The sequence below is a fragment of the Papilio xuthus genome, unplaced genomic scaffold (genome assembly GCF_000836235.2).
Source record: "Papilio xuthus unplaced genomic scaffold, Pxut_1.1 DF825946.1, whole genome shotgun sequence".
In the NCBI taxonomy this organism is placed as follows: domain Eukaryota; kingdom Metazoa; phylum Arthropoda; class Insecta; order Lepidoptera; family Papilionidae; genus Papilio; species Papilio xuthus.
The window spans coordinates 6154761-6179559 of record NW_013532703.1 but is presented as its reverse complement, the minus strand read 5'-3'; the positions used below and the strand labels follow the sequence as shown (position 1 = coordinate 6179559).

Genomic DNA, 24799 nt, shown 5'->3' with positions numbered 1-24799 from the left:
ATTCTCGCTAATAAAGGTTTTTCTGTAACCTTGGTTTCTCGTTTATGAAGGTCGTCCGTCGGAACTGGAAGACTCTCGCTTAGAGGTTTCTCGCTTGTCTAAGTACTGTAGTAGACTGTATTATAGAATTATTGCTTCATTTTTAATATTTAGAGCTATATTTTGTAATCCAATAAAATATTAGTTTTTTTTATTTAACCATTTTGATTTTAAACCCCTGCTGCATATTTAAGTTTTTAAATTTTTTCTGATGTGATTTCTTAAATAAATATTTATTTTTTTTATTTCATATAAAATTTAAGAAGTACATAAATAGTATAAATCTATTTATATATCATAAATATATTTTAAATTTTAAAATTTTAATAATGATATTTTTCTATAGTTAATATATTAAATTACAAGATTTTTAAATATTTATTGATTTCAGTTAAATAAATAAATAATAATAAAAATTACTTTCAAAAACTAATATTTGAATTAAAAATGTTATCATAATTTGTCTTTCCTTTTAAATTAATTTAAAACGTAAACAAATCGTACAATTATTTTATCGAATTGAACCCAAGTATATAATAAAAATTACATTATTACATAATGATTTATATGTAAGTATAAGAACGCAAATATATATATATGTATTTTAAAGATATATAAATATATATCTGTAATAACTCGTTCACACAAATAACGTCTTTATATGAAATTATCTTACAATAACTATTTATCGCTTATCCTTAACTCTGCCAGCTCCTTTTCCTCGTCCACTTCGTCTTCATCATCAGAACCATGAACAGAGGCAGCGGGAGTTGTAGCTCCTGCACAAAGAAATAAAAAAAAAATATATTTAATATGCATTTTTTTAAATTAACTCTTGTACTATAATGGACTCCTGTACTATTCTACAATTGTGACTATGTGCCACCACGAACCGTAAAACTGTGAAAAAAACAACTACGCTAGTTATTATGCGTAAAACCGAAAACACGGTGCTATCCAAACTTTACAACGGTTTAGAAGATTTTACTAGATTTTTCTTGAATTATAGACAGTAAGTGGGTAATTTCGCTAAAATAGCGAAGAAACCGCTAATTTTAATATCTACAGATGAGTTTCTTGTTTTAAACATTTGTACATACAAAGGAGAGGACGTATATCTCCCCTTCCTATAGGTCTCCTCCTCTGTCAATAATTATATCACAAATCGCCGTAAAGTTTGTATAATATAAAACAAATTTAGTGCCGATACAAAATAAGAAACCTAATCGTCTCTTCTCTCTTCAATACAATCGCTTAGTTTGGAAATAAGTTCATCGATTTGTTCAGTCACAGCTTTATTCAAAGGTTCTAGAAAGTTCTCGTTCGGTGTTCTATAGTTTTCATGTTCAGATTCTGTGAACGGTTTCTCAAAACTGACTTCAACATCGTCATGATCTTCATCAGTTATCTCCAATATTTCTAAAGATTTCTGAACTGTGAGAGGATTTCTTCTTACATCTTCGCGGCTTGTCTGAACTTCCTCGTCTTTTGTCTCCTTCTGTGTGTCCATGTTGTATGAGGCGGTGAGACGACTTGCTGTTAGACGCACTGTTTGTTATAATTTTTTTTGTTAATTTTATACAAGGAAAGGTAAATAGACGACTATTTTATAACATGACGAGAAATTTATAGAAAACACTGTCCTCTATAAATGGACTGGATGTCAAACGTTGTATTTTGTGCGTATTTGATTTTTTTGATAATTTATATAGAATTAAATGTGACGTAACATATGGGGTTCGACAAATTGTGTTCGTTTCAAAGCGATTCCATAAGGAACTTCAAAAATGTATCAAAGTAACGATAATATTCGATAAGTGAGGTGATTATCGCGCGTCAGTTTTATACATTATTGAAATTCGTTATGGAATCACTTCAAAGTAAATGCGATTTATCTAAATTAAGTAAAAGTTGGAAATATCCAAGTAATCGCGTATATATTTATAGAGATCAGTGACGGAATTTTTATTGTAACGATAATGTTATTTCAACGTCTCAACTCTTTAAGTAAGTTGGCACATGGAACAGAAGAGTAGTATTGTACCTGACGTGCCAAGTGAAAATGTATGTAAGTATGTATACTGACTGGAGTGGGTGGGGCTGGGGGGCTCGGAGATGGGGCGGGGGTAGTTGAAGCGCTTGCCCAGCTCGATGTCCATCTGGTCCACGTAGTCAGGGTACACAATCTTGAGAGCCTGCGCACGCGCCTGTCTGTAGTACTGAAAATTTTATATCACTAATTAAAACCAATTGCTATTAACAATTATGGGAAAGTTTATACGCAAATAGTTGAACTTATATAAAATTAATATAAGAGGGCCTAGTACGAATATCTGCGACACGCGTCTTGGTAACGTTATCGACAAATATGTCAAAATTAGTATGGAATTAGTTGTTATACTTAACGCTCTACAAAGATGCTGCACGAATCCTAATACTAATTTTATGAACAATATTCGTGAGAACGTTTTCATAATAACACGTCACAAATCTCGTCTTTGAAGATGATTTTAATACAGATTTGCGTTTCAAGGTCACGTAAATATATGACAGTTTTAGCATTTCCAGTGCCCTGGGCGAGGTCATTACGGCGCCCACTTTTTTTTGGGTGTCAGGGGAAATATTCCAAAGATAGCACTGCAGGCGTCCTTATGCCCGATCACCTCGCCCTACTCTAATGCCATTGGCAATGCGATTGCTTTATTTACACGTAGGTTATTTTTAAAGTTATTAGTTGTATGTGAAACTCACAATGCCGAGGTTCCTCCAGTCCATGAGGTCGGAGAGGCGCTCCGTGCGGTTGCGCTGGATGATGCGCTGACGTCGAGACAATCTGCGTGAAAACAATACATTAAATATAATACATCAAACACACACAAAGACATATGTTTTTTTATGCTATAAAATAGTAAGCGGCTAACTGAATTCGCCGAAATAGCGAAGCGATTGTAACCCATAGAGAAAAGGACTCACAGAAAGAGAATATTACCCCTCCCTATGCGTTAATTTCTTCGTCAAATGTATTTCCCTTCTTATCTTTTTTTATAATAAAAGGATGGAAGGGGAAAAAAGAACTAAATTTTATATGTATCTACATAATATGAGTTTTGTTAAAGTCATTCAATGAAAATCTTATTAATATTATAAAAATTTAAATAGAACAGCTAAATTGATGTAGAAATTGTTCTGGAAGAACACATACGGTACTAATGTCGCGGGCGACACCTAGTGTAGTGCAGTAATAAGAGAAGTATACTGACTTAGTGAAGTCGTACATGTACTGTGCGAGCTGCTGCACCGAGCCCTCCAGCGAGATGTAGCGGCGGTCCACCACGTAGATACCGTACGACATCGGGTCTGCGATGTGCTCCTGCATGAAGCATCCGAAACCTGCGCACTCTCGTTAATATTATATCAACAAATTGGATGTATTCACAGAAATAGAGCGTCGTTAATCTTTAAAACAGAGAAAATAACATGTTTTTATACATGTATTTGGACAATGGAAACACATGATAAATTAAAAAAAAATCAAAACTATTGATATTAAGTAATCACCAGTCTAGTGATAGAGGCTAAGATAAACGGTCTTATCGCAGGTTTCTGAGACCAAATCCCATGTTTAAAATACATCTCTAACGATATGTTTTATACAAGTATTTTAGTGTCAGAAACCGTATTTTTCAAGCAAGTAACCGAGGAAAAACTACAAAGTTTTAAGTAAGGTTGGTATTGACCGGAGAGGTTGGTGGTGACGCTGGGGATGCCCATGACGGTGCACTCAGCGGGTGTGTACCCCCAGGGCTCGTAGTATGAGGGGAACACGCCGAGGTGACAGCCGCGCACGAACTCCTCGTACTCCAGACCGAACAGCGGGTTTGTGGACGTCAGGAACTCCGGGTGGAAGATCACCTGCAAATTATCTTAAGTTACAACCGTAAAGCCGCATTTCCACTGTCCTAGTCCTAAGTGGAAACATTTTTTTCAGCCTATACAAAAATTATAAGGAAATTTTAATTATTTTAATTCGTACTTTACGTGAAAATGATACAAACCTTGACTTTATCGTTAACAGTATTGAACAGATGACATCTTCGGATCGCGTTCAGTACGGGGTCGCTCCAGTCGTCAACCTTTATACAGAAAAATATTAACACCAAAGTAATTAATCGTACACGTAGTGACAAATATCAAAAAAGATAACTCTTACTTTGACACCAATTACAATAATACGAATTAAATATCATCCTAATTTAAAATCAATTAAGCCGTTTAACTAAAGTGGACCATGAACACCATAGTCGGGCTAATGAAAAGTCCACATCAGGTTTGAATCACTTCAAACGAGTCAGATTGGCAGCTCACAGCTGAAACCAATGCACTATAACTATGTAAGTCAAAAAGTTGCTAACTCGCCGATGACTTGCAGTTCACAGCTCGAAAATAAAATAACTATATATATAGGTACAAACTGATCTGGGAATAAGTTCACTGATCTGCAGATCTTGTATCACTTACAACATTATGCGTGGTGATAGGCGGCAGGCCGTCCCTCTGCAGCGCGTAGATACATCTCTTCATACGCACAGTATCCTCCTTGTGGAGAAGATCTGACGCCTCTGGTAGATGACCCCTGTAAAAATATATTGCACCGTGTAGCGCCATCTAGCGATATTCATTTCTCAGTTTATAAAACCGCCATCTTTTGGTAAAATAATTAAACTATTTTTTGTTAATAATGACGCCATCTTTTGTTTAAATAATAAAACGCATCCATGAGCATTATTGCCATTTATTCGTACATAAGAGCTGTTTTATAAATTCACGAATTTTATTGTATAACTGGCACAATATCTTAGTTATATAAATATGAATGTTTATATGGATGGATAGATGTTTGTTTGAAAGTCTCTGACATGGTCCCAACGGATCTTAATGAAATTTGAAACAGATGTAGAACATAGTCTCGAAAAACACATAGGCTATAAAGTTTTTTAATTCCGCACGGAGGGAGTCGCGGGCGTCCGCTAGTTATTCAATAAGAATAGAATAAAGTCAGAGAAATGGATATCCGACGTTACTTTGTTACTTACATGGAGTGACAAAGCATTTTGAGCATTACCTAAGACATATGTCGTACATCCGCTTGCCGACTTTCTGCTGAATGTCTTGTATGGTATCACGCAGGGCCTTGGTGACAGCATGACCGCGCAGACTCTCCACATTGAAGTTATTCGTCTTCGCGGGGAAGATCAGGAAAGCGATCACTGTCGTCTCCGAACCTGATGACTGGAAGGAAATAAATTATATTTTTTAAGCATTGGTGACAACTGATTTAGAAAGCCAATTGTCGTGAAATTATCCTGTGAATTATCATCCACTAGTTCTGAACTCGTTGAGGGTCCTTCTTAAAGGAGAGTTTTTACCAATTTAAATGACAACGCCCTCTTGCGGACATTACGTATAATAAAAGAGACTATAGATAATATGAAGAAAAATTTATTCTTAATTAAAAATCCTTAAAAAGGATAGGTAAGAAAAATAAATCAGAAGTTAACACACTTATTGCCCAATCGCTGTGTGAGTTTGTTTATGATGTTAAAGTCATTGAAAGTGTTATGTAAAATATTGCTAACAGTTAAATATTTACCTTTAAATAATGATTGAGCCTTGCAAGGGCCTCAATAAAGATGTCTGCGCCCTTGTTGCCGTACTCATACCGACCGGCGATAAAGAAGTACAGCGTCTTATCCAAGTCGAAGTTGAAGTGTCTAAAACATAAACATAAAATAAGAAATTATATTAAGTACCTAGACCTTCTTACTAATATTATAAATGCGAATGTTTAAATGAATAGATGTTTGTTTGGAGATATCTCCAGATCGACTGAACTTATCTGATGAAATTTTGCATACATATAGAACATAGTCTGGAAGAATACATAGCTAACTAATTCAGTTTTTCTTCAATCCCACGCGGACAGAGTCGCAGGCGACAGTTGGTATGAAATAAAACAGCTATATAGTGAAACCTCCATAAGCGAGAAACTCTAGTTAGAGAGAAGCTGTATAAACGAGAAAAATATCTCGTTCCCTTGGACTCTCTTTTATTCAGTTTTATAAATAAAACATAGAGGGCGCTAGTAACAGATTTTGTGCTAATATAAAAAAAAACTATTAATTTTGAACTAACCCGTAAAAGTGTCCTCTAGCAAACTCATGTATTTTATCTTTAGCCAGCGCGTGCAAGTTCTGGAACTCGTGGAGTGCGGAGAATTTCTTCACGTTCAGACCGTTGGGGGTGATGATGTCTGGTTTGCGCTTCAGGAGGTGTTCCGCCTCGTAACCTGGAAGTTACACATGTTATGTTCGCTTGTTTTTTATTGGACAGAGAAGACGTACAGAAAAGAGACATTTCCTTTTAGTATGTTTCTACCCCTGACAATCCCACCTTCTTTTCTCATCCTTCTCTTGTTAGAAAAAGGTGAGGAGGGGTTTTCTAAAGAACGGCTAGACTAATTTTGACAGAACTTGTAGCAGGTAGAAGGTACTTGATGTAAACGGGAGTAACTTAAGTTTTTTTGTTTTTAATTTTAAGGCTAGGAAATCGCACATGACCGCTACTTTATTTTTAAATATGCTACATGGATAATTATGTAATAATTTAGTCTTTAAAATAATTGTTGGTATAACCATAGACAAACCTGTGATATCAGAGACGGTGGTGAATATATGCGCCATGTGTGCGGCGGCGCGCTCCATGCAGTATCTGTGGTATATCTGTCTCTTTCCCGCCTCCTCGTCCACTGAGAACTAGAAAGAGACAAATATAGACAATACGCCCTTTTAAAAAAATAACAGAAAAAACGGTAAACAGTATAGCAATTTTGAAATAAAAATGAATGTTAAAATTCTTCTATTCACCTTATCAAGGTTATTGTAGAAATCAGTGTTGCCAGCGCACAAATATCTGCCCAACAATGTGGCGTGTGTTGTAAACACTGTGGCCACGTCCACGTGACGTACTCTGAAATATAGATAAGAAAATTAAAAAAATAAATCAAAAAATCTCAAACAGTCATAACTTAGTGGGGTAGGCAGAAGTCTACAAGCCACGCTATAAGTCCCCAAGTAGCTGTGCCATAATGTTCCTGTATCCCTTTCATTCTCATTGTAAAAGACAAAGCTAGGTATATAGTTCTCACCGGAGCACAATAAGTCCAATGCCAGCTTGCCACTCGTGGAAATGTGCGACCACCCGCGGCGGAGTGTCGCTGTAGTTCTCAGCCGCCTTCCTAAACTAGAATTTCATACATAATTGCTTATTTATGACAATACACTTACATAATTTACAAAAGGATCTTACTAATAAAATAAATGGGACCATAATGGATGGAGGAATAGATGGATGGGTGTATGTTTGTGCAGAAGGTATCTCCAAAACGGCTGCATGGATCTGAAATTTGGCATAGATGTAGAAACATAGTCTTGAAGAAAACTTTAATTTCTTTTCATTCCGCACGGACGGAGTCAGGGCGATAACTAGTAAATTTATAACATTCCAATAAATCCGTAATCAACATATGATAGACAACAGAAACATAAATATAATTTTACTTTTAAAATTAACACAATGTTAGTATCAAGTTAAAAACACAAAAAATATACATACGTAAATATAAAAATTGTGAGTTCCGTCACTTTCCCATAGAACCACATACTTACTTCAGTAACAAACTGTGCGACCATAAAGCCGAGTATGATCGCATCGTTGGCCTCCACATCCAGATGCGGTATGCCGAGGCTGCAGGTGTCCCACAGTTCCTGCTTGTACCCGTCCAGCTGCCACGCACCAGACCCGATGTCGAACAGAATGATCTGCGGGTTGCCGTCCACCAGCCAAGTACCAGTGTGCAACTGGAAAACAGGGAATAACTCATCAGCTCACTATACGACCCCACTGAGAGACTCGGAGCATACTCTAAGTTAGGGGCGATTAGGCCAAAGTCATCCACGCTGGCCAAGTACGGGTTGACTTCACATATATCATTGAATTCGTAGATATGTCAGGTTCCATCGCGATATTTTCCTTCACTTAAGAACGTAGGATAAATGTTCATATGTAAATCAAAAAACACATACACGGCGGGATTCGAACCCAGGACCTGTAGATTATAAGTCAAGTGCTTAACACAAGTATACAATGACGTAATTAGAATTGTCTTGGTTCGTATAGTCTGTAGTTGCCGTTGACAAATGATTCGTTTCACTATTTCAATACCTGGAATATTACTAGAGTTATTTTATATTAAACCCTTAGAACCTGCGTGAACAATTAACCGATATAACAAGACCCCTGCTCTTACCTTGTACCCCTGACTACGCATGGCGTTGACTGCTGTGGTGAGAGGGGAGTTTGGAGGAAACTCCGCCTCCTCCACTTCGGTTCTTGCGCAGTGCTCTTTGTATGGTCCTGGACAAATCCAGAGCATATTTAAACAACAAGAACTAACAGAGACAGCATTGGATACATACTAGCGCCATCTCTTAGGTGCATTTTAAAAGAAACAAATAAATTTAAGAAAAAAAACAGGATGATGTTTATACATCATCATATAGATTTATTAAAAATTTATTTTCAAAACACCATTAAAAAATTGTCGCAGTTTTGTTTTTTTTTTTACTAAATATAGTCTGAGTTTTCACTTACCCAGTAGGCAGTAGTTCTCTCCCATTTCTTCCGTGGAGACATAGGCTTTAGACCTTATAACAGTGTAGATACCACCGACTGAAAACAACATCCTTTAGTTTAGTTACTTAATAACTACAATAATCCTGTCGTCAAATGAATGTAAAATGTACGAATGGCATGACTATATTTTTGATACTTAATTCTTTTTTTTTATTTCGTATCACAATAACAATTTGTCGCATCTATAGTACGTTATAAAAATAATAATTTATTTCGTTTACAACATGCTTTGAGGCCAATAGCTGCATAAAATACATTCAACATATGGCCAAAATGACCATACGGAATATTATTCGCAAACTAGGTTAACATCCTGTATTATGAGTAACTGTAAAATGGTAAATACAACGTCGTAGAACGGACAAGTCAAACTGGTTTCAAATAATACAAGTGTCCGAGCAAATGTCCAGCGAACAAAAGGCTATTGTATCCAGAACCTTGTGAGAAATAGAGCATTGCAGAGACGCCAAAGGAGTCAAATAACTGATAGACAAGATAATACAAAACGTATAGGATATATGTAACACATGACACATGGCGAAATTTACGACCTCACAGACCTCACCTCTGCTGTAAAAACGTAAGCGTCTTCACAAGTGTGAGGTGCGACTAGGTTTTTTTTTAATTCCGCTCGGATGGAGTTGCGGGCTAGTAGAAGTATAAACAGTGGTATAGCCGACATCATTGGATGGGTCAATTTTATCAGTAAAATACCACAAACTCACAGAAGACAAGCAATGACAAGCACGATGAAGTAGAGTATTTTGCAATCGGCCAATAATGATGTATTGGATTTCCTCTTCCTTACCGTATTTTACTAACGAAAGGGTGGGAAGAGCATAGATTCTCACCTTTGTTAGCCGCTTCCCAAGCAGTCTCAAATGTCCATCTGTTCTCCTCTATAGCTGCTTGCCCTCGGTCCATAAACGATAGCAAGTCGTGTGTGGACTCCGCCCGGTAAAAGCGACGGGACGACCTGTCGCGCGACATTGTCACCTAAAACAAGGCAATAGAGTTTAAAATACATTGGTATGTGCACCCTATTTGCTTTTGCAAATATTAATATAAGTTGTTTGCGTCTTTTTGCTTAAGAATGAATAATAAACTATTTAAATATATCTTATATTAAAATCTGGGCGTGTTCCAAAGACGCGTTTACTGTGACGTCAGGAAAATTATGTAAATAAATGCAAGAAGATGCACTTGTTATTACATTGTAGGTGTGTTGTTATATTTAAAGGTGAATATACACTAGAGCATTTTGTCTCTTACGAATTATGTATTAGGTGATAGCATAGATTCCAAAACAAATGTGGTTCTTGAAAAGGTGATACACTAGAACGTATCATAGAGTGGCTCGTTGATCTGTTACAAGTTAATGCTCTAGTCTATACTCACCTTAACATTTCTATAAAAGACTAGCAGTTGCCAACGACTTCGTCCACGCGGAATTAAATAAAATCTAGTAATCAATATTCTTCAAATAGAATAACTAAATCTGTTAAGTAGTTTCGGAGTAATACAAACAATCAAATCATATTATGTTAATATAGGTAAGCGAAAGTTAAAAGATTTGTTTATGATTACATTATAAAGGTGTAATATAACTCCGGTGTAAACAGAGACTAGACGAAAGTCAATACGTGAGAAACGAAAGCTTACTTACCACAGAGTATATAATATCGACAATCAGATTATCTAACTTTGACATAATTACCACATTTTACAACAGTAAGGGCGACCGATGTTCGCGGACGGCAGTAAGACTGTGGCACGCTTCGCCTACGTTACGTCAACGACCGTAACTAGTGTTCAAATTCGGGATACCGAAGTCAAATTAAGTCTAGATTCGAAACTAGTATGACTACAATTCTAAAGGACTAATCGTCGGTTTCTGAGACAAAAATATCTGTATAAAACATATCATTATCCCTCTCATTTTGTCAAAACCGAGATAAATTTTATCCACATTTTAGTCTCAGAAACCAATGATACATAATCTTTACGGACAGACTTAGTTTGGTTAGCTATTCTTATATATAAAATTTTCCTGTCACAGTGTTAGTTACTGTACTCCTCCGAAATGACTTAACCGATTTTTATAAAATTTTACATCTATATTCAGTAGGAATAGGCTACTATTTATTTTTTAATCCCGCACGGACGGAGTTGCAGGCGACAACTAGTGATTCCATATAATTTGATCATTTTAAAAGCTCCTCTTACAGCCATAGTTTTGATAATGTCAAGAATTAATTAAACATACTACATTTTATTAACTAAATCTGCCATGTGCTTCTTATTTTAAGGTTACGATATAACATAGTAAAGTCATTGATAAATATTTACTATACAGGTTGACATCTTATCAATTAAGGTCGGATGACCGTGACTGATAATATATAGAAGTAGTTCGTTTCAGTAACAAGATATTTCATACAAGTAATATGACACGAATTTAATTATTTTAAAGCAACAATGAACATAGATACTTTATCAGATTATAACAACAGTTGAAACTTGTAAAAAATATTATACGAACTGTGGGTTTCTGACATCAAAATCTCTGTATAAAACATATTGTCATCCCTATCATTATCTTTGACATAACAGAGATAATAATATATTTTAATTGGAGATTTTGGACTCAGAAACCCACTGTCAATATCTTTGAATTAAACTGCAATAAAATGTTTTTATATGAATGTTTTACTTCATATTGACAGAAAGTCAAACATTCCAGTCAAAAATCCTAATTCTCTGTCTACCCCTTATTTTATCATTATATTAATATTTACGGCTTTATAATTATATCATTTACATTTGACATATCCTGATAACGAAATACCAGTTATATAAACATGTTATCTTGAGAATAACAAGTTATTATCAAGCTATAACATATTACATTTTGTTGTCAAGTGAATTAAAGGTCTAATTCAACAAGTACATTGACTTCCACACTCACAGTTCTTGAATAGCTCCCTTTAGTGAAGAATTAGTATTAAAATTTGACACTAATATTGTCTACATATTGATATTCGGGTGTGTCTACATTACATCAGAGTGTTTTTTTGGCAAAGTATTCATTTCATTCATGAAACGTAATTATTTTACTTTATCTTTAATTATTATTTAAGTTATCAAAGTTTAAAAATTAATATTTTATTTCGGAAACAATAATACAGAATTGAAAAAAGCCATCTAAAATGTTTTAACCTTAATTTGTAATTTTAAAATTTGAATTTATTTTTATACAGTTTTAGTCAATTTTCTAATATGTATATAAAAAATCTCAATATATATATATATATATATATATATATATTGAGATTTTTTTGTTAATTACAGTGATATTGATAACATTTTACTTGTTTAAAAATATAATATATAAAATATTATTAAATTCTATAACTTTATTCGAAAGCATCAAACTATTAATATTCTAGTTTACAAATATTTTATTAATTTTTCAAGATATCTACCTACTTTTTCGAAAAAAAAATTAATACTGTTTATTTGTAGTTTTAAATTAATAAACACTAGAATGGCACATTTTATGAAAGAAAATTAGTACTAATCGTAACTATTTTTAACCACGTCAAAAAGTTAATTAAAGAAGAAGAGTTGGAGGCCAATGGACCATAAAAAAGTTCGCTCACCGATTAGAAATGAATACGAAAACGCCGATAGTTGAGAACTGCGTTATTTATAAATAAATCACTTATTTCACTGCATACGTGGCACTAATCGAACTTTTTTTGCAACTTTTATCACATACGTATTTATTTAGTACGTTACGGACACATAACACAAGACTGCGCGGGTAGAAAATTCAAATGATTTTTTTTTGTAGGTTATGAAACGTCAAACTGGAATAAGATCAAGGTGACCTTCAACTGACAATGAACGCTAATGTTGCCAGATTATGAAATCTCCCGCGAAGAAGACATTACTTGTAAAATAACATTAAAATATATTAATAGCATCTAAAAATTTTACAATTTAAAAAGAGTTGCATTCATAAATCTTTTGAGAAACTAAAAAATAAGTGAAGCGATTAACATAATTAAACTATTGAACATAAAACATATATTTCGTTTGCGCTTCTGGAACGGTGTTACCCACACTTGCTATAAAAACTGCCAAAATTTAGCAACGGGAAACTAAAATATTTTAAAATATTCAGTTTCTAGCCTTTTTTCTTACTTTTTCAATCAAATCTTTTCACTCAAGAATGATCAAAATTTTCGTATTTTATTAATAATTCAACTATTACTTTAAGAGGGAATAGAAAAAAACAAGAAAATCGTTCAGATAGCTAATAAAAAGAAAACAACAGTACTGAAAGAAAATATATTAATCAACAAAAATAACAATCAAGAATTAGGCAATTAAAATACTGATTCTTTATATCGCAATAAACGTCTAATGAAATGTACAATTTTTACATTATATGCAAACTTAATTACTATTTACATATTAAAGACAATCTCAGCCAAATTATATGAAAATTAAAGGCACAGCTCAATTTCCCCATGGTAACTATAAGCAACTAATCATGTTTTGAGGTAGATCATAGTAATTTTTTTGCGAATAATTAACTTACTCTATTGTAGTTAGTGTGTAGTATAAAATAAAATGCAAGTACAATCCTTAAAACTAAACAATACTCAATCCAAACTCAAAGGTGGACTGACGTCAAATTCTTCCGCAAACGGATCAACTTTTTCACCGCCGTCAATCACTTGAGGGTTACTAGAAAAATTTAATTTAACTGGATTTGCGTTTCTTTTCATATGCTTATTACACATTTCGGGAGTCGATTCTGTACAACTTATGCTGCTATTTGATTTTTCATGTAATTTCTCACTGGCAACACTATTTAAATTATCATTTCTCGAAGCCAATGGGCTCTTGAATTCTTTTGTTGCATTTATCGATTTGTTTATTATATGAATGGCTTTCAAAGGTGGAGGTTCTCCGTACATTTTTAGTTTTGCTATTTTTTCATTTATTTTCTTTTTTCTTAATAATAAATCAGCCGGTACATCTTGTGTGTCGATTTGTTTGAAAGTCGACTCAAAGTCTAAGCCACTAAGATTCAAAATATCATCAACGTGATCAGGCTTACGGGCCAATGGAGAATCAATAAATGCTTTATGTTTTGATATATTATAGTCACTATAGTTGATTCTGTAAGGTGAAATATTTTCAACATTTTTAAGCATTGAATTATTATTCTTTATGGCAACACAACTTCCACAGAGTTCTTTAATATTTATGGAAGATAATCTTTTGTTTAAATCGTCCATAATTATTCTAACATTGGAATGTTTAGACGTTTTTGTGAAATAAGAGTACTCAGTGGCTCTATACTGTGGTATACCTTTTCTAGAATTTCCCGTCCTCTTCTGTAGATTCATACAAGCGACAACTAAACCGACATCGAGTATATTTTCATATCCGTACTTTTTTAATCCACCCCAAAAATTGACGCAAATTATATTTTTATCTGTATCTGTCAAGTAGACATTTTGGAAGTGTTGCCCTTTTATTGCTTCAAATTGAGCGATAGATGGCTCTATTAAAAATATTAATCCTGCTACATCAACTTCATTGTATTCTGTGACAGATATGGGCATTTTGACCAAACTTTCAATAGTATAGCATGTTCTTTTGAGACTTGCGACTATTTTTTGATCTTTGTCATTGACTTTATAGTTAGATCGACTGAAAACTGTCTGTCTCCCAGCGGACAGTTGTATTTCTGAATATCTGAAACATATAAATTAATTTTACTTAATACATATTTTGAATGTAGCTAATAAAATGCCTTTCTTTTTTTTATAATAAGGCGGCAAACGAGCGAGCGGTCACCTGAAAACGCTGAAACAGCGAAGTGACCGTTGCCCATAGACATACGCAATTGTATATGCATTGCCTAACTTTAATCGACGGAGGAGAGGATGCACAGAAAGAAAATATATTCCCTTTCTATGCATCCTCTCATCCGGAAAGTTCATTTCCACTTCCCATCCCTTCCTTATAAGAAAAAGGTGGGAAGGGAAAGAGGACTAAATTAGGCCTCCGGGACGCACACTCATCAGACGAAACACGGAATTGCTTCCACTTGAGGCCTGTCTTCTGTGTGGTCGTGGTATTTCACCGGGCGAGTTGGAACAATTCGTGCGAAGATGTTAAAGCGGGCTCTACCACTGTTAAATTTTTATTTATTAAGCTAATACCTTTTAGCTGTGGGTACAATATTGAAGGCGTCGATCCAAGTTCCTTCTTTTATAATTTCTATTACCGCTTCATTTGGTCGCCATATTGACATCATCGCTGGAAAATAATACATTCAATTACTAAATCAATATTATATTTATTTAATACTAGCTGTTGTTCGCGACTAGGTCTGCGCGGAAATAAAAAAAATTATAAGTAGTCTTCCAGACTATGTTCTCCGTCTATACTAAATTTTAGCAAGATCCATGCAGCCGTTCTGGAGAAACCTTCTAACCAACATCCATCCATCCATCCAAACATTCGTATTTATAATATGTTTTTGAGCATATGTATTACCAGTGAACACATACTTTTTCCATTTGTCACCATCTAAGTATTGTAGTCAACTAAAATTTTTACTTTGGATAATAAAAAAATTGTACTTCAAAAGAAAACTCAATACAAGACCTGTATAAACTAAAATACACAATACCTTTAGAAACCTCTCCATCATCACCAATATCTGCAACCCTGATCTTCATCACGGGGACAACATTCCTGGCTAATTGTAAACCTTGCTCCTTCACCCTGTCATTGACCTTATCATGTAGGGCCTGCAAGATATGCTCTCTCCGTCTGTCTGTATATCTTTGTAGTCTAGTACATTGTGTGCTTGTCAGATTTGCCTGAAGACACAGATTTTAGTCTATAAGTACAATTTATACAGCTTTTATATTTAAAAAAAAGTTCACATAATATTAAATTGTTGAAAAGACAATATTCATCTAGAATAATATTATTAATTAATTAAAAAAAAGAGTTGATTGTCTATGACACTCCGGGGAAGAGCGTCGGTGGCTCAGTGGTCAAGCACTTGACTTGCAATCTGCAGGTCCTGGGTTCGAATCCCGCCATCTACCAATGTGTTTTTCGATTTCCGATTTACATAAAATATGTACATTTATCCGACGTTCTTACGGTGAAGGAAAATATCGTGATGCAACCTGCGCATATCTGAGACGAAATTCAACGATATGTGTGAAGTCAACCAACCCGCACTTGGCCAGCGTGGTTGGCCTAATCACCCTTTACTTAGGGAAGGCTCCGAGCCACTCGGTGGGGACGTATAGTGAGCTGATGATAATGATGACTCCGGGGAAGAATACGAATCGAATGACACCTCACTAGTCTTAAACGGTTAGGTCTTTTACGCTGTCACAAAGAATTTATATAAAAACTTATATACGCGCGAATACATAGGTACATAATAATTACATACAGAGATATTGAAATTCTAATATAAATGAAGATACATACAACAAATTCCCCGGAATCTCGACTCCTCTTCATTACTCTATGTATCTGTGAGCCTGTCTCCATATTTCTGAGATCCACATCATTTTCTGAATCTTGAGATTCCTAGTACACAAAAGTTTTGCACATTTACCACTAGATGTCGCTATTATGAAGACTGCTCACTGTCTTTGTTTTATCTTAGCAATAAAACAAGTATAATAAACTGTCGCCCGCAACTCCGTGCGCGCGGAATAAAAAAAACATAATTAGTAGCCTAAGTGTTTTTCCAAATCTCAGCGAAATCTGTACAGTCGTTCTGAAGATACCTTGAGACAAACATCCATCCAACTAAACATTCGCATATATAATATTACTAAGATTGATACCGATAAACAAAATGCACACAGTCTCATGTTTTATGTGTGCCACTGATTTCTATAAATGGATAGGCGATTGCTTGAAAATAACAGTTTTTATTCGTTCCGATTTAATCGCACCTGTTGATATTACGTGACAGTTAATTCTATTAATATTAATAGTTCGGATCCACAGCACCGTTACAAACCACTACGATAAGCGTCAAAATGACGAAAATCAAATACGCACAAACTACAACGTCTTATTGCCACTCCATTTATTGAGGTCAATGATGTGTGCGCATATAGTTTTTTATTGAATATTTGTGGTTTTATGATCAAGCCAGTTCTTTCAAATTAAAACTTTTACTTCTGTTACTTACCTCGTCCACAAATTCTTTCTGTACTTCTTCGTGAATCTTCTCCAGAAGAGTCTGTCTGTCAGATTCGAATTTCATTTGGTACAGATGTTCCAGACGCTCAGATCTCGTAACTAAAACGATAAATGTTAAGATCGCCAGTAATAAAAATGTTACCATGAAAAAAAACAACAACTTGTCTTTTTTTTAAATCAAAAAAATAATCGAAAATTACTTTTTACCTGTACTCCCATTATCAAACTTTTCGACATAAAGCGTTGGATACACTCGTGTGACAAGAGCGCATAGTTTTGACACTTTCCCGCCTTCTAGCTGGACACATGACAGCCGACTCAAGATGGCCGCCCCGCTGTGGTAGCCAAGCTTGGCATCCCAGCGCGCGCGCCGAGTTGAATTTCCGAAGAGTTTTAACCTTACTGAAGAAATATCCTAAAACATGGAGACTGTTTCTTATAAACTAAATTAAAACTAATTAAAAATCGCTAAGAGTGGAAACAAACGACGCAGCAAAAGAGAGTGAAACAGATAGAAAGTGAAAAAGCGAAGAGAGAGAGAAGACATAGTACTTTTATCAATAAAGATTACCTCCCATGGTGCAATTCCTTGTTCACAATTCAATAATTCAGCGCCATTTGTGACTAGTTTAGTGCCGACTCTTATCTTCTGGTCTTTGACCAGTCTTATCAACATCTGGTCTAGACTTGCCTTTATGCAGTACCAACCATCAGTTAGAAGCAGTTCAATATTGTTTGTATCAGGCATACTGTAATATTATTTTTTTATTGCATAATTATTGTGTTAAAGAAATTAAAGAGGTTATACTATAAATTTAACAAATAAGTCGGCACGTCATGACATATTAAAACCTTAATTCCTCTAAGGCAACTAACCACGCGACTTTTGAAGCTACTTTTCAGGCATTAGGCGAAGTTTGTCTCAAACGATCAAAGTCGCGTTTTGTAAATAATTCGTATAGGGGTTTAAAGTTTAAAATAAAACCTTATATTTACGAACCTCTTTGCTATCACACCGTCTACATAAATTGCGACCACTCTTAATACCATTGTCTTTGAAGACACGTCATCTTTTTCTAACAACTTTCTTAACACAGGCCTTTCTACACTGTACAATTCTCTATCATAACGATATTTTAATTGTTCTAATACATTTTTAACAGAACATATTCCTTGCATAGACTTTCTATATTCCATTTCATATGAAATCAATTTAAAAATTACCAATTTCATATGATTGTCTAACCAACCATTGGGTATTATTTTACTATTAACTAAAGATAAAAAATATTTCTTCAAATCTTCTGTATTCCAAGTTACGTCGCTAATTTCATTTCTTTTATTTGCAAATTCGAAATTTAATACGTTATCGTAATTAAACGTCAAAATATATGGATCTACATCAACCATAGACTTATTAATCTCAATATTCCTTAATGATTTCAAAGACAATTTATTATTTTTCTTATAATTTTTATCAAATGTAAACGTTATAGAAGAATTTTCTTCATAAGTATCTTTTTCTTTGGGTTTTATTTCGGGGATTTCCCATTTACTGTATGGCACCTCAAATTTTTTAGGCTTCTTAGCTCTTGGACACGACAGAATAGGGCTACCACATCTCTTTTTATTTGGTATATAATTACAAAAATCTTCAGTATAAAAAGTATCTTCAAAGTTATTCAATAATTGAGTGTTAATTATATTTTCTATGCTACCCTCATTTTTTCTGTGGGTACTTTGAGATAAATTATCTTCAATAACTTGATCATTTTCATTTAAATCCATCAATATTCTTTTAGATTTAATAAATGCTTCTTCAGAGATTTTAATATTATTATTATTTGCAGTTTTAAATAATAATTCAAAGTTATTTTTTTTGCTTGAAATTTTACTAATTGGAGTAATATTTTCTATTGATGGAATTTTAAAGGGAATTTGTTTGTTTTCTTCGTTTAAATCTTGTGATATGTTGTCAACTATAAATGTATTGGATACTTTAATTCTTTTACTATTTGGTACATCTCTATTTTCTTCTTTAAACATGTATTGATTGTTTTTGGGATTATATCTTTTAAATACGTTAATTTTCTTATCACGTTCATTAGTATTTATAAAATTATGCTCAGTTATTTCTCTGTTGTTTTTATTTTCTTCATTTTTATCATTATTTAAATCTAAATCTAAAAACAAATTTTTACTTTTGACTAAAGCTTGTTCTGACACATTTATAAGTTTATTACTTGCTGATCTAAAACCATTAAAACCTTGATGAATTGCAAAGTCTTGTTCTGTGATTTGCATTTCTTTTGGTAAGTTACGAAAATTTTCACTTTCAGTTTGTATATTATCAAATTTAGTTTGAATAATTGGGTGACTTCTCTCATTCATATTAGTTTCATTGAAGTTATCACTTATTTGTAAATATTCAAACAATTTCTTACTTGCAGCTAAAGATTTTGATGAAACTTTAACTTTCTTATTACTAGCAGTTTGAAAACCTTTAAAAAATTGATTCGTAATAATTTCTTTGCTTTGATAATTTATTTTTGCTTTACAACTTCCAACAAATTCATCCATCAAATTATTAAGTTTACTTCTTGTGTGAATATTGTCAGATATTTTCATTTGATTGGTATTCGGTATTTTAAATTGATTACACATATTGGAGTTACTTTCCAGTGTAACTTTAATATCGTTACGTTCTGTATCTCTTCTCTGTCTTGTCTCACATTCTCTTTCACTCTTTATGCAACTGTCAATATCTTCTAATATCTTCTTGCTTTTTATCATAGCCTCTGATGATATTGCAATGGGTTTCTTGCTAGCTGTTATAAACCCACATGCTGTGTTACATTCTATATTAACACTGTTTTTTAATAGAATATCTGATGAAATTTCCTCATTTATGTCTTGATTTAGTTGATCATTTGCGTCTTTATTTTTATGACTTTCTTTTTCTCTATTTATATTTTCATCATTGTCAACTTCATTAAAGAGATTTAAATCTTCGAAAATATTTTTTGTCTTCGCTAAAGCATGTTCGGAAATTTTGATTTTTTTATTATTTGCCGTTTTGAAACCTACAAATTTTTCTTTATTAATATCTACAATTTTATGTTTAATGTGTAATTTGTCGCTATTACTTTTTGAAAGCTTTTCTTTAGATTTAATGTCTTCTATCATATTTTTATTAAAGCCTTTATTCTTATTTTCTATGGGATTTTCACTCTTATTATGTTGTTTCTTCTGTAGATCATTAATAGGTGGTGCTATTAAGTCATTTTCAAATTCTTGAAGAATTGTTTGATCACTTAATGCTATTTGTTCTGATACTTCAAGCGATTCATTTTGATCTTTATTATTATTACATTGAGTTTTAATTTTGCTTGTTCCATCAATGTCTACAGCTTTATGTATTGTGCTGCATGAATTAGTTATTGGCTCGTTAGTATCAAATATTTCATTAATGTCTATATCTTGAAAAACCTGACGACATCTTGCTAAAGCTTTATCAGATAAATTGATTTTCTTACTACTTGCTGTTTTAAATCCAATTAAACAATCTTTTGTGTTTGTAGGCTTATTTACAACTTGTTTGAAATCACCATCATCAAGTTTGTTATAAAAATTAATTTGTTCGGTTGTTAAATTAAGTTTTTTGGTAGCACAACTAGTGTTTGTATTAGTTTTTAAAATATTGCCACCATATTCTTTACCGTAAAGGTTTTCCGTTTTATACACTGATGCTGGTTTATCTATGTCAACACCATCATTTGATTGATTCTTACTTGTATCATCACATAATTCAACTAACTCCATAATCGTTGGATTATTGTGATCATCATCCAGATCTAAATCATCCAGAATATTCTTAGCCTTGCAAAATGTATCTGTATGAATTTGTATACTCTTATTACTAGCTGTTTGAAAACCTACATACATTGTTTTGTCTAAGACAGGACTGATATTTGATGGATTTGTCAAAGAGTTTTCTAATCTACATGTTTCTGGTAATTTTATAAAATTACCATCTTCGTCATACTCTTCATCACTACAAAATATATCTTCTTCAAAGGATTTCTTTAGTTTTGTTTCTATTATATCATTTATAACTTTATCAGGTTCTTTGAACTGTTCTTTATCTATTCTGTTAAAATCTACTTCATTATTCTTAGTGTTTCCTAATATTCTATTTGTTAGTATTGGACTTTTAGATCTTTCTTTTCTTATAGTGGCATTTACACATGTTATACACAATTCTTTGTCTATAATTTGTGAATTTATAATTGCCTTAGCTAAATTAACATCGGGATTTTGTTCGATAACTGGAAATGCTAATGTTTCGAAATTTTCAAAAGCGTCCAATGTATAAATTAATGATTGGGAAGTTTCAGGAAGTTGTAATTTGTTATGACCAATAATAGGACTCAATGTTATGCTATTTTCAGAATTAGGATCTTCTTCATTGTTTTCAAAGTCTTCACCGATTGAATGTGTGTTTTGTTTTTCCTTATCATTACAGATTTTAGATGTACTTGGTACATTTTCTAATTTACTATCCATAGAATCTGGTGCTTTATGCACTACTAAGTTAGGTTCTATTCTGGTTGCTATTACAGGTGACACATTTAGTAAGTTTTTCTTTTCTTCAATATGATGTTCACTGAAGGAATTTTCAAATTCCTGTGTTGCACCTTTTGGTGTTGCCAATATTTCAGCGTTGACAACAATATTTATAAGTTGTGTATCTGATACACCTTGGGTTTCAAACTTGTGATAACTTTGTGGTGGTCTCTGGAAAATTAAAAACACATTTATAAAAATAATGCAAGAAGTCTAAAGTCCGATTGTACGTAATTTGTAAGCAATATATTTACATTACTGTCTAAAAATAATAAATTAACTGGTTCCAAAGCTGGCTTTACAACATTCATAAGTCTTAGCCTATTTTTATAGCTTTTAATACCATCCGCTCTTTGTAATGCATTCAACTGCTTGGAAACATTTGATAAAACATCCTTTGGAGTATAATGTTCTTTGGAACAAAGCTTAGAAGCAACTTCTTTAGTGTAGATCAATTGTTGTTTTCTTATGTTGCTGTTTTTGAGTATCGACTCAAAATTTATGACATTTTCACTATCTTCAGCCATTACTGTACAAATTTATATAACATTACTTAAAGAGTAATAAACAGTATTTAATTGTTTTATACTTCTAGTTTTTGTTTAGATTTTATGTTTCCACTTTTTAACTTTTATTTTTACAAACACCAAGCAAGTTTTAATCTATTGACATTGACTTTTGACACTGACATCAGAATCTTAGCAGATTATAACATTAAGCAGATTAAAATAATAAATTTTAAGAGTAAAGGCAACACAAAATGTAAATGTATGTTTTTCATTTGTGTTGTTCTTCAGTTCCACCGTTCATGGTTCCAGTATAATAATTTTAAATCAAAATTGATGTTATGAAACTTGCTTTTCTTTTCTCAAATATTAACTTGTCTATGGTCCATATTATTTTAATAATCTGTCTTTCTGACCGCCTATTTTCATTTTATGTTTTCTGTGGTACGAATATAATCTGTAGCAGAGTTTGAGAGTAAAAAAATACACCTATATTTTGTGAATTTACAGATAATTCTAGAAGTTTTGTTACTTCTATTTTGCAAAAAGCAAAATAATTTCCACGCTTGCGCTTTTCATTCCTTAAAATGGTAGATACTTTTAATATTACGAAAAATATCCGGGAAATGAAAAATGGAGGTAAAACTAAGGTTATGTTTGATTTTTCAGTCGCACACAATTCTTCTAGTCCAGCCTGGTTCCAGGCCAGAAACCAGAACGTACTCGGATTATGAGAGCGTCAATGACTGTATGGAAGGCGTATGTAAAATATACGAGGAGCATTTAAAGAGAAAAAACCCAAATACTCCGACGATAACTTACGATATTTCCCAGTTGTTTGATTTCGTTGATCAGGTAAGGTAGTTTACAAAAAAAATACTTCTAGATACATTATAAATGTACTGTTGCTAATGTTGTCGTAATTATTTACAGCTAGCAGATCTCAGTTGTTTAGTATATCAGAAATCAACAAATACTTATGCTCCATATAATAAAGATTGGATAAAAGAAAAAATCTATATCTTGCTTCGTCAAGCAGCTGGTCAAAGCGACTAGAGGAGACAGTAATCTTAAGTTTGTGTATAGTTTAATTGTGGTGCAAAATACACTGAATGATAATGTTTGAAAATTTTTGGGCAGTAGCAGTAAGTTTGATGAAAAAGTAAGAAATTCATTTGGTACAAATATGGAAAAGCAATAACGATTGATGACTGACCACTATATTAGCAAAACTGCTGTTTAAACTACTAAAACTATTAATAGTTTTGTGCAGTTTTTAATAAGATTTGGTGATACAACTATAAGCTTAATATTAGGTTTGGTAAATTTGTAAAAAATACACTACAAATTGTAACAATAAAAAACAGCAATTTATCAATTTGATAGTTCATTTATCTCAAATTTAAATATTATTTAGTATTTCAGATTATAGTTATAAATATTTAACTAAGAGTTATGTTTATAACTCTTTGTTCTTCAAATTATTCTATTATTAATATCCAGTAAAAATGATAATTTGGTTAATATTTAAAATAATTTTTGTGTGATTTCTCATGGCCCTAACAAAACAGCATATAAAATTGTTTTCATAAATACATGTCTATTTTGACTTACAATAGTTGATCTACGGTCAATGTTTATAAGAAACATTATCTGATAATTTGTAAGTCTTGTTTTGACTTTATGCCATCACATATATTTTTTTTAAATTTGATACAAAAAAAGCACTTGATGAAAAATTACAGCAATACTTTTCTATATAATAAAATAAACATAAGTTTCAATGAACCATTGATTTTTTTTAATAATCTAAACAAATATTTAATTTACTAAAAAATGTTTTTACTACAAGTAAGGGTAGTGTCTTTATTTCTGTTGATTGACATTAGGTTACTGACTTAATCTATAACACATAGATTAAGCAGTCTTTATATATTTTTTATTCTCGGGGCTAGACAAAGTGCATTCGCTTGGAAGCGTTTCATGACGAATTTCAAAAATGGAACTCAGGCTCGAAAATCACGTGACTTATGTAAATTGTCGATTATATACATTTTTGAAGATCGTTATGGAATCACTTTGGAGTGTCTTCTAGCCCTGCTACTTACTGATAAAGTAGGCAGATAAATGCTTTAAAAAACTACTTTTTTCATTATATGGGTCTTTTTTTGTATTACTATTTATTAATATCTAGTAATTTTCTTATCCACAATTGTTGTATAATGCACTTTGGTGCACAATTTATTTACATTGAAGTCATATTTTGTGCACAGGTTGAGTTCATTTTTGTTAATTGTCATAAGTTAAATAAATAAGATAATTTTTGTAATTGGTTTTTAATTGTTTCCTTTTACCCCTTAATATAGTAAAGTAGCATTTTTGTTTACTAGTATATCTTGTACCGTTTTAACTAAGGTCCAGGCTTTGAAAGTCGGGATTTGAACCCTCTACCATAAGATTGGATGTCTGTCCCCATAACCATTAGGCTATTGGTGGTTCAATATTAATTTCATCAACATTTTTTCTTTACAACATTTTATTGCAAAATAACAGTATGAAGTGAAAAAGGAATTTAAATCTTACTAATGTTATAAATCCGAATG

At 32.8% G+C, this 24799-nt stretch overlaps 4 protein-coding genes and 1 long non-coding RNA gene across 5 annotated transcripts; 1 reads left to right on the top strand and 4 right to left on the bottom strand.

Annotated features, from left to right (window-relative positions):
- Positions 1 to 618: 618 nt before the first annotated feature.
- Positions 619 to 12651, bottom strand: GlyS (glycogen [starch] synthase). Its single transcript, XM_013321579.1, has 18 exons — positions 12453 to 12651; positions 9642 to 9786; positions 8749 to 8826; positions 8405 to 8511; positions 7764 to 7955; positions 7244 to 7338; positions 6963 to 7065; positions 6743 to 6851; positions 6232 to 6385; positions 5690 to 5810; positions 5162 to 5328; positions 4558 to 4672; positions 4095 to 4172; positions 3777 to 3951; positions 3300 to 3429; positions 2791 to 2872; positions 2126 to 2258; positions 619 to 818 (listed from the first exon to the last, which is right to left on the bottom strand). Exons 2-18 carry the CDS (start codon positions 9778 to 9780, stop codon positions 721 to 723), a joined length of 2076 nt encoding a protein of 691 aa, XP_013177033.1. The 5' UTR covers positions 9781 to 9786; positions 12453 to 12651; the 3' UTR covers positions 619 to 720.
- LOC106124673 (uncharacterized) lies at positions 1152 to 1722 on the bottom strand. Its single transcript, XM_013321580.1, has one exon. The coding sequence runs from the start codon at positions 1547 to 1549 to the stop codon at positions 1262 to 1264; it is 288 nt and encodes a 95-aa protein (XP_013177034.1). The 5' UTR covers positions 1550 to 1722; the 3' UTR covers positions 1152 to 1261.
- A 761-nt stretch (positions 12652 to 13412) lies between the features above and the next one.
- Positions 13413 to 18897, bottom strand: LOC106124920 (breast cancer type 2 susceptibility protein homolog). Its single transcript, XM_013321948.1, has 8 exons — positions 18065 to 18897; positions 17636 to 17813; positions 17272 to 17479; positions 17054 to 17163; positions 16336 to 16437; positions 15512 to 15704; positions 15039 to 15135; positions 13413 to 14568 (listed from the first exon to the last, which is right to left on the bottom strand). Exons 1-8 carry the CDS (start codon positions 18850 to 18852, stop codon positions 13464 to 13466), a joined length of 2781 nt encoding a protein of 926 aa, XP_013177402.1. The 5' UTR covers positions 18853 to 18897; the 3' UTR covers positions 13413 to 13463.
- A 339-nt stretch (positions 18898 to 19236) lies between these two features.
- Positions 19237 to 22297, bottom strand: LOC106124949 (reticulocyte-binding protein 2-like; the record flags this gene model as incomplete). Its single annotated transcript, XM_013321993.1, has 2 exons — positions 21945 to 22297; positions 19237 to 21861 (listed from the first exon to the last, which is right to left on the bottom strand). Coding segments are annotated over exons 1-2 (2898 nt in total), but the record flags the coding sequence as incomplete, so codon positions are not given.
- A 331-nt stretch (positions 22298 to 22628) lies between these two features.
- Positions 22629 to 23205, top strand: LOC106124035 (uncharacterized). Its single transcript, XR_001228180.1, has 3 exons — positions 22629 to 22786; positions 22866 to 23051; positions 23130 to 23205. It is a non-coding gene; the product is annotated as an uncharacterized LOC106124035 (long non-coding RNA).
- Positions 23206 to 24799: the final 1594 nt, after the last annotated feature.

What these genes read in the sequence shown, in the direction of transcription:
- GlyS (XM_013321579.1), bottom strand. Translation starts at nt 9,780, where the DNA reads ATGTCGCGCGACAGGTCGTCCCGTCGCTTTTACCGGGCGGAGTCCACA. An exon ending in ATGTACGACATATGTCTTAG is followed by an intron (nt 4,673 to 5,161) that starts GTAATGCTCAAA and finishes ATATTTTTACAG; the next exon opens with GGGTCATCTACCAGAGGCGT. An exon ending in CTGTTAACGATAAAGTCAAG is followed by an intron (nt 3,952 to 4,094) that starts GTTTGTATCATT and finishes GATAATTTGCAG; the next exon opens with GTGATCTTCCACCCGGAGTT.
- LOC106124920 (XM_013321948.1), bottom strand. Translation starts at nt 18,852, where the DNA reads ATGGATTTAAATGAAAATGATCAAGTTATTGAAGATAATTTATCTCAA. An exon ending in GACGGTGTGATAGCAAAGAG is followed by an intron (nt 17,814 to 18,064) that starts GTTCGTAAATAT and finishes ATAATATTACAG; the next exon opens with TATGCCTGATACAAACAATA. An exon ending in GTTTGATAATGGGAGTACAG is followed by an intron (nt 17,164 to 17,271) that starts GTAAAAAGTAAT and finishes TTATCGTTTTAG; the next exon opens with TTACGAGATCTGAGCGTCTG.
- LOC106124673 (XM_013321580.1), bottom strand. Translation starts at nt 1,549, where the DNA reads ATGGACACACAGAAGGAGACAAAAGACGAGGAAGTTCAGACAAGCCGC.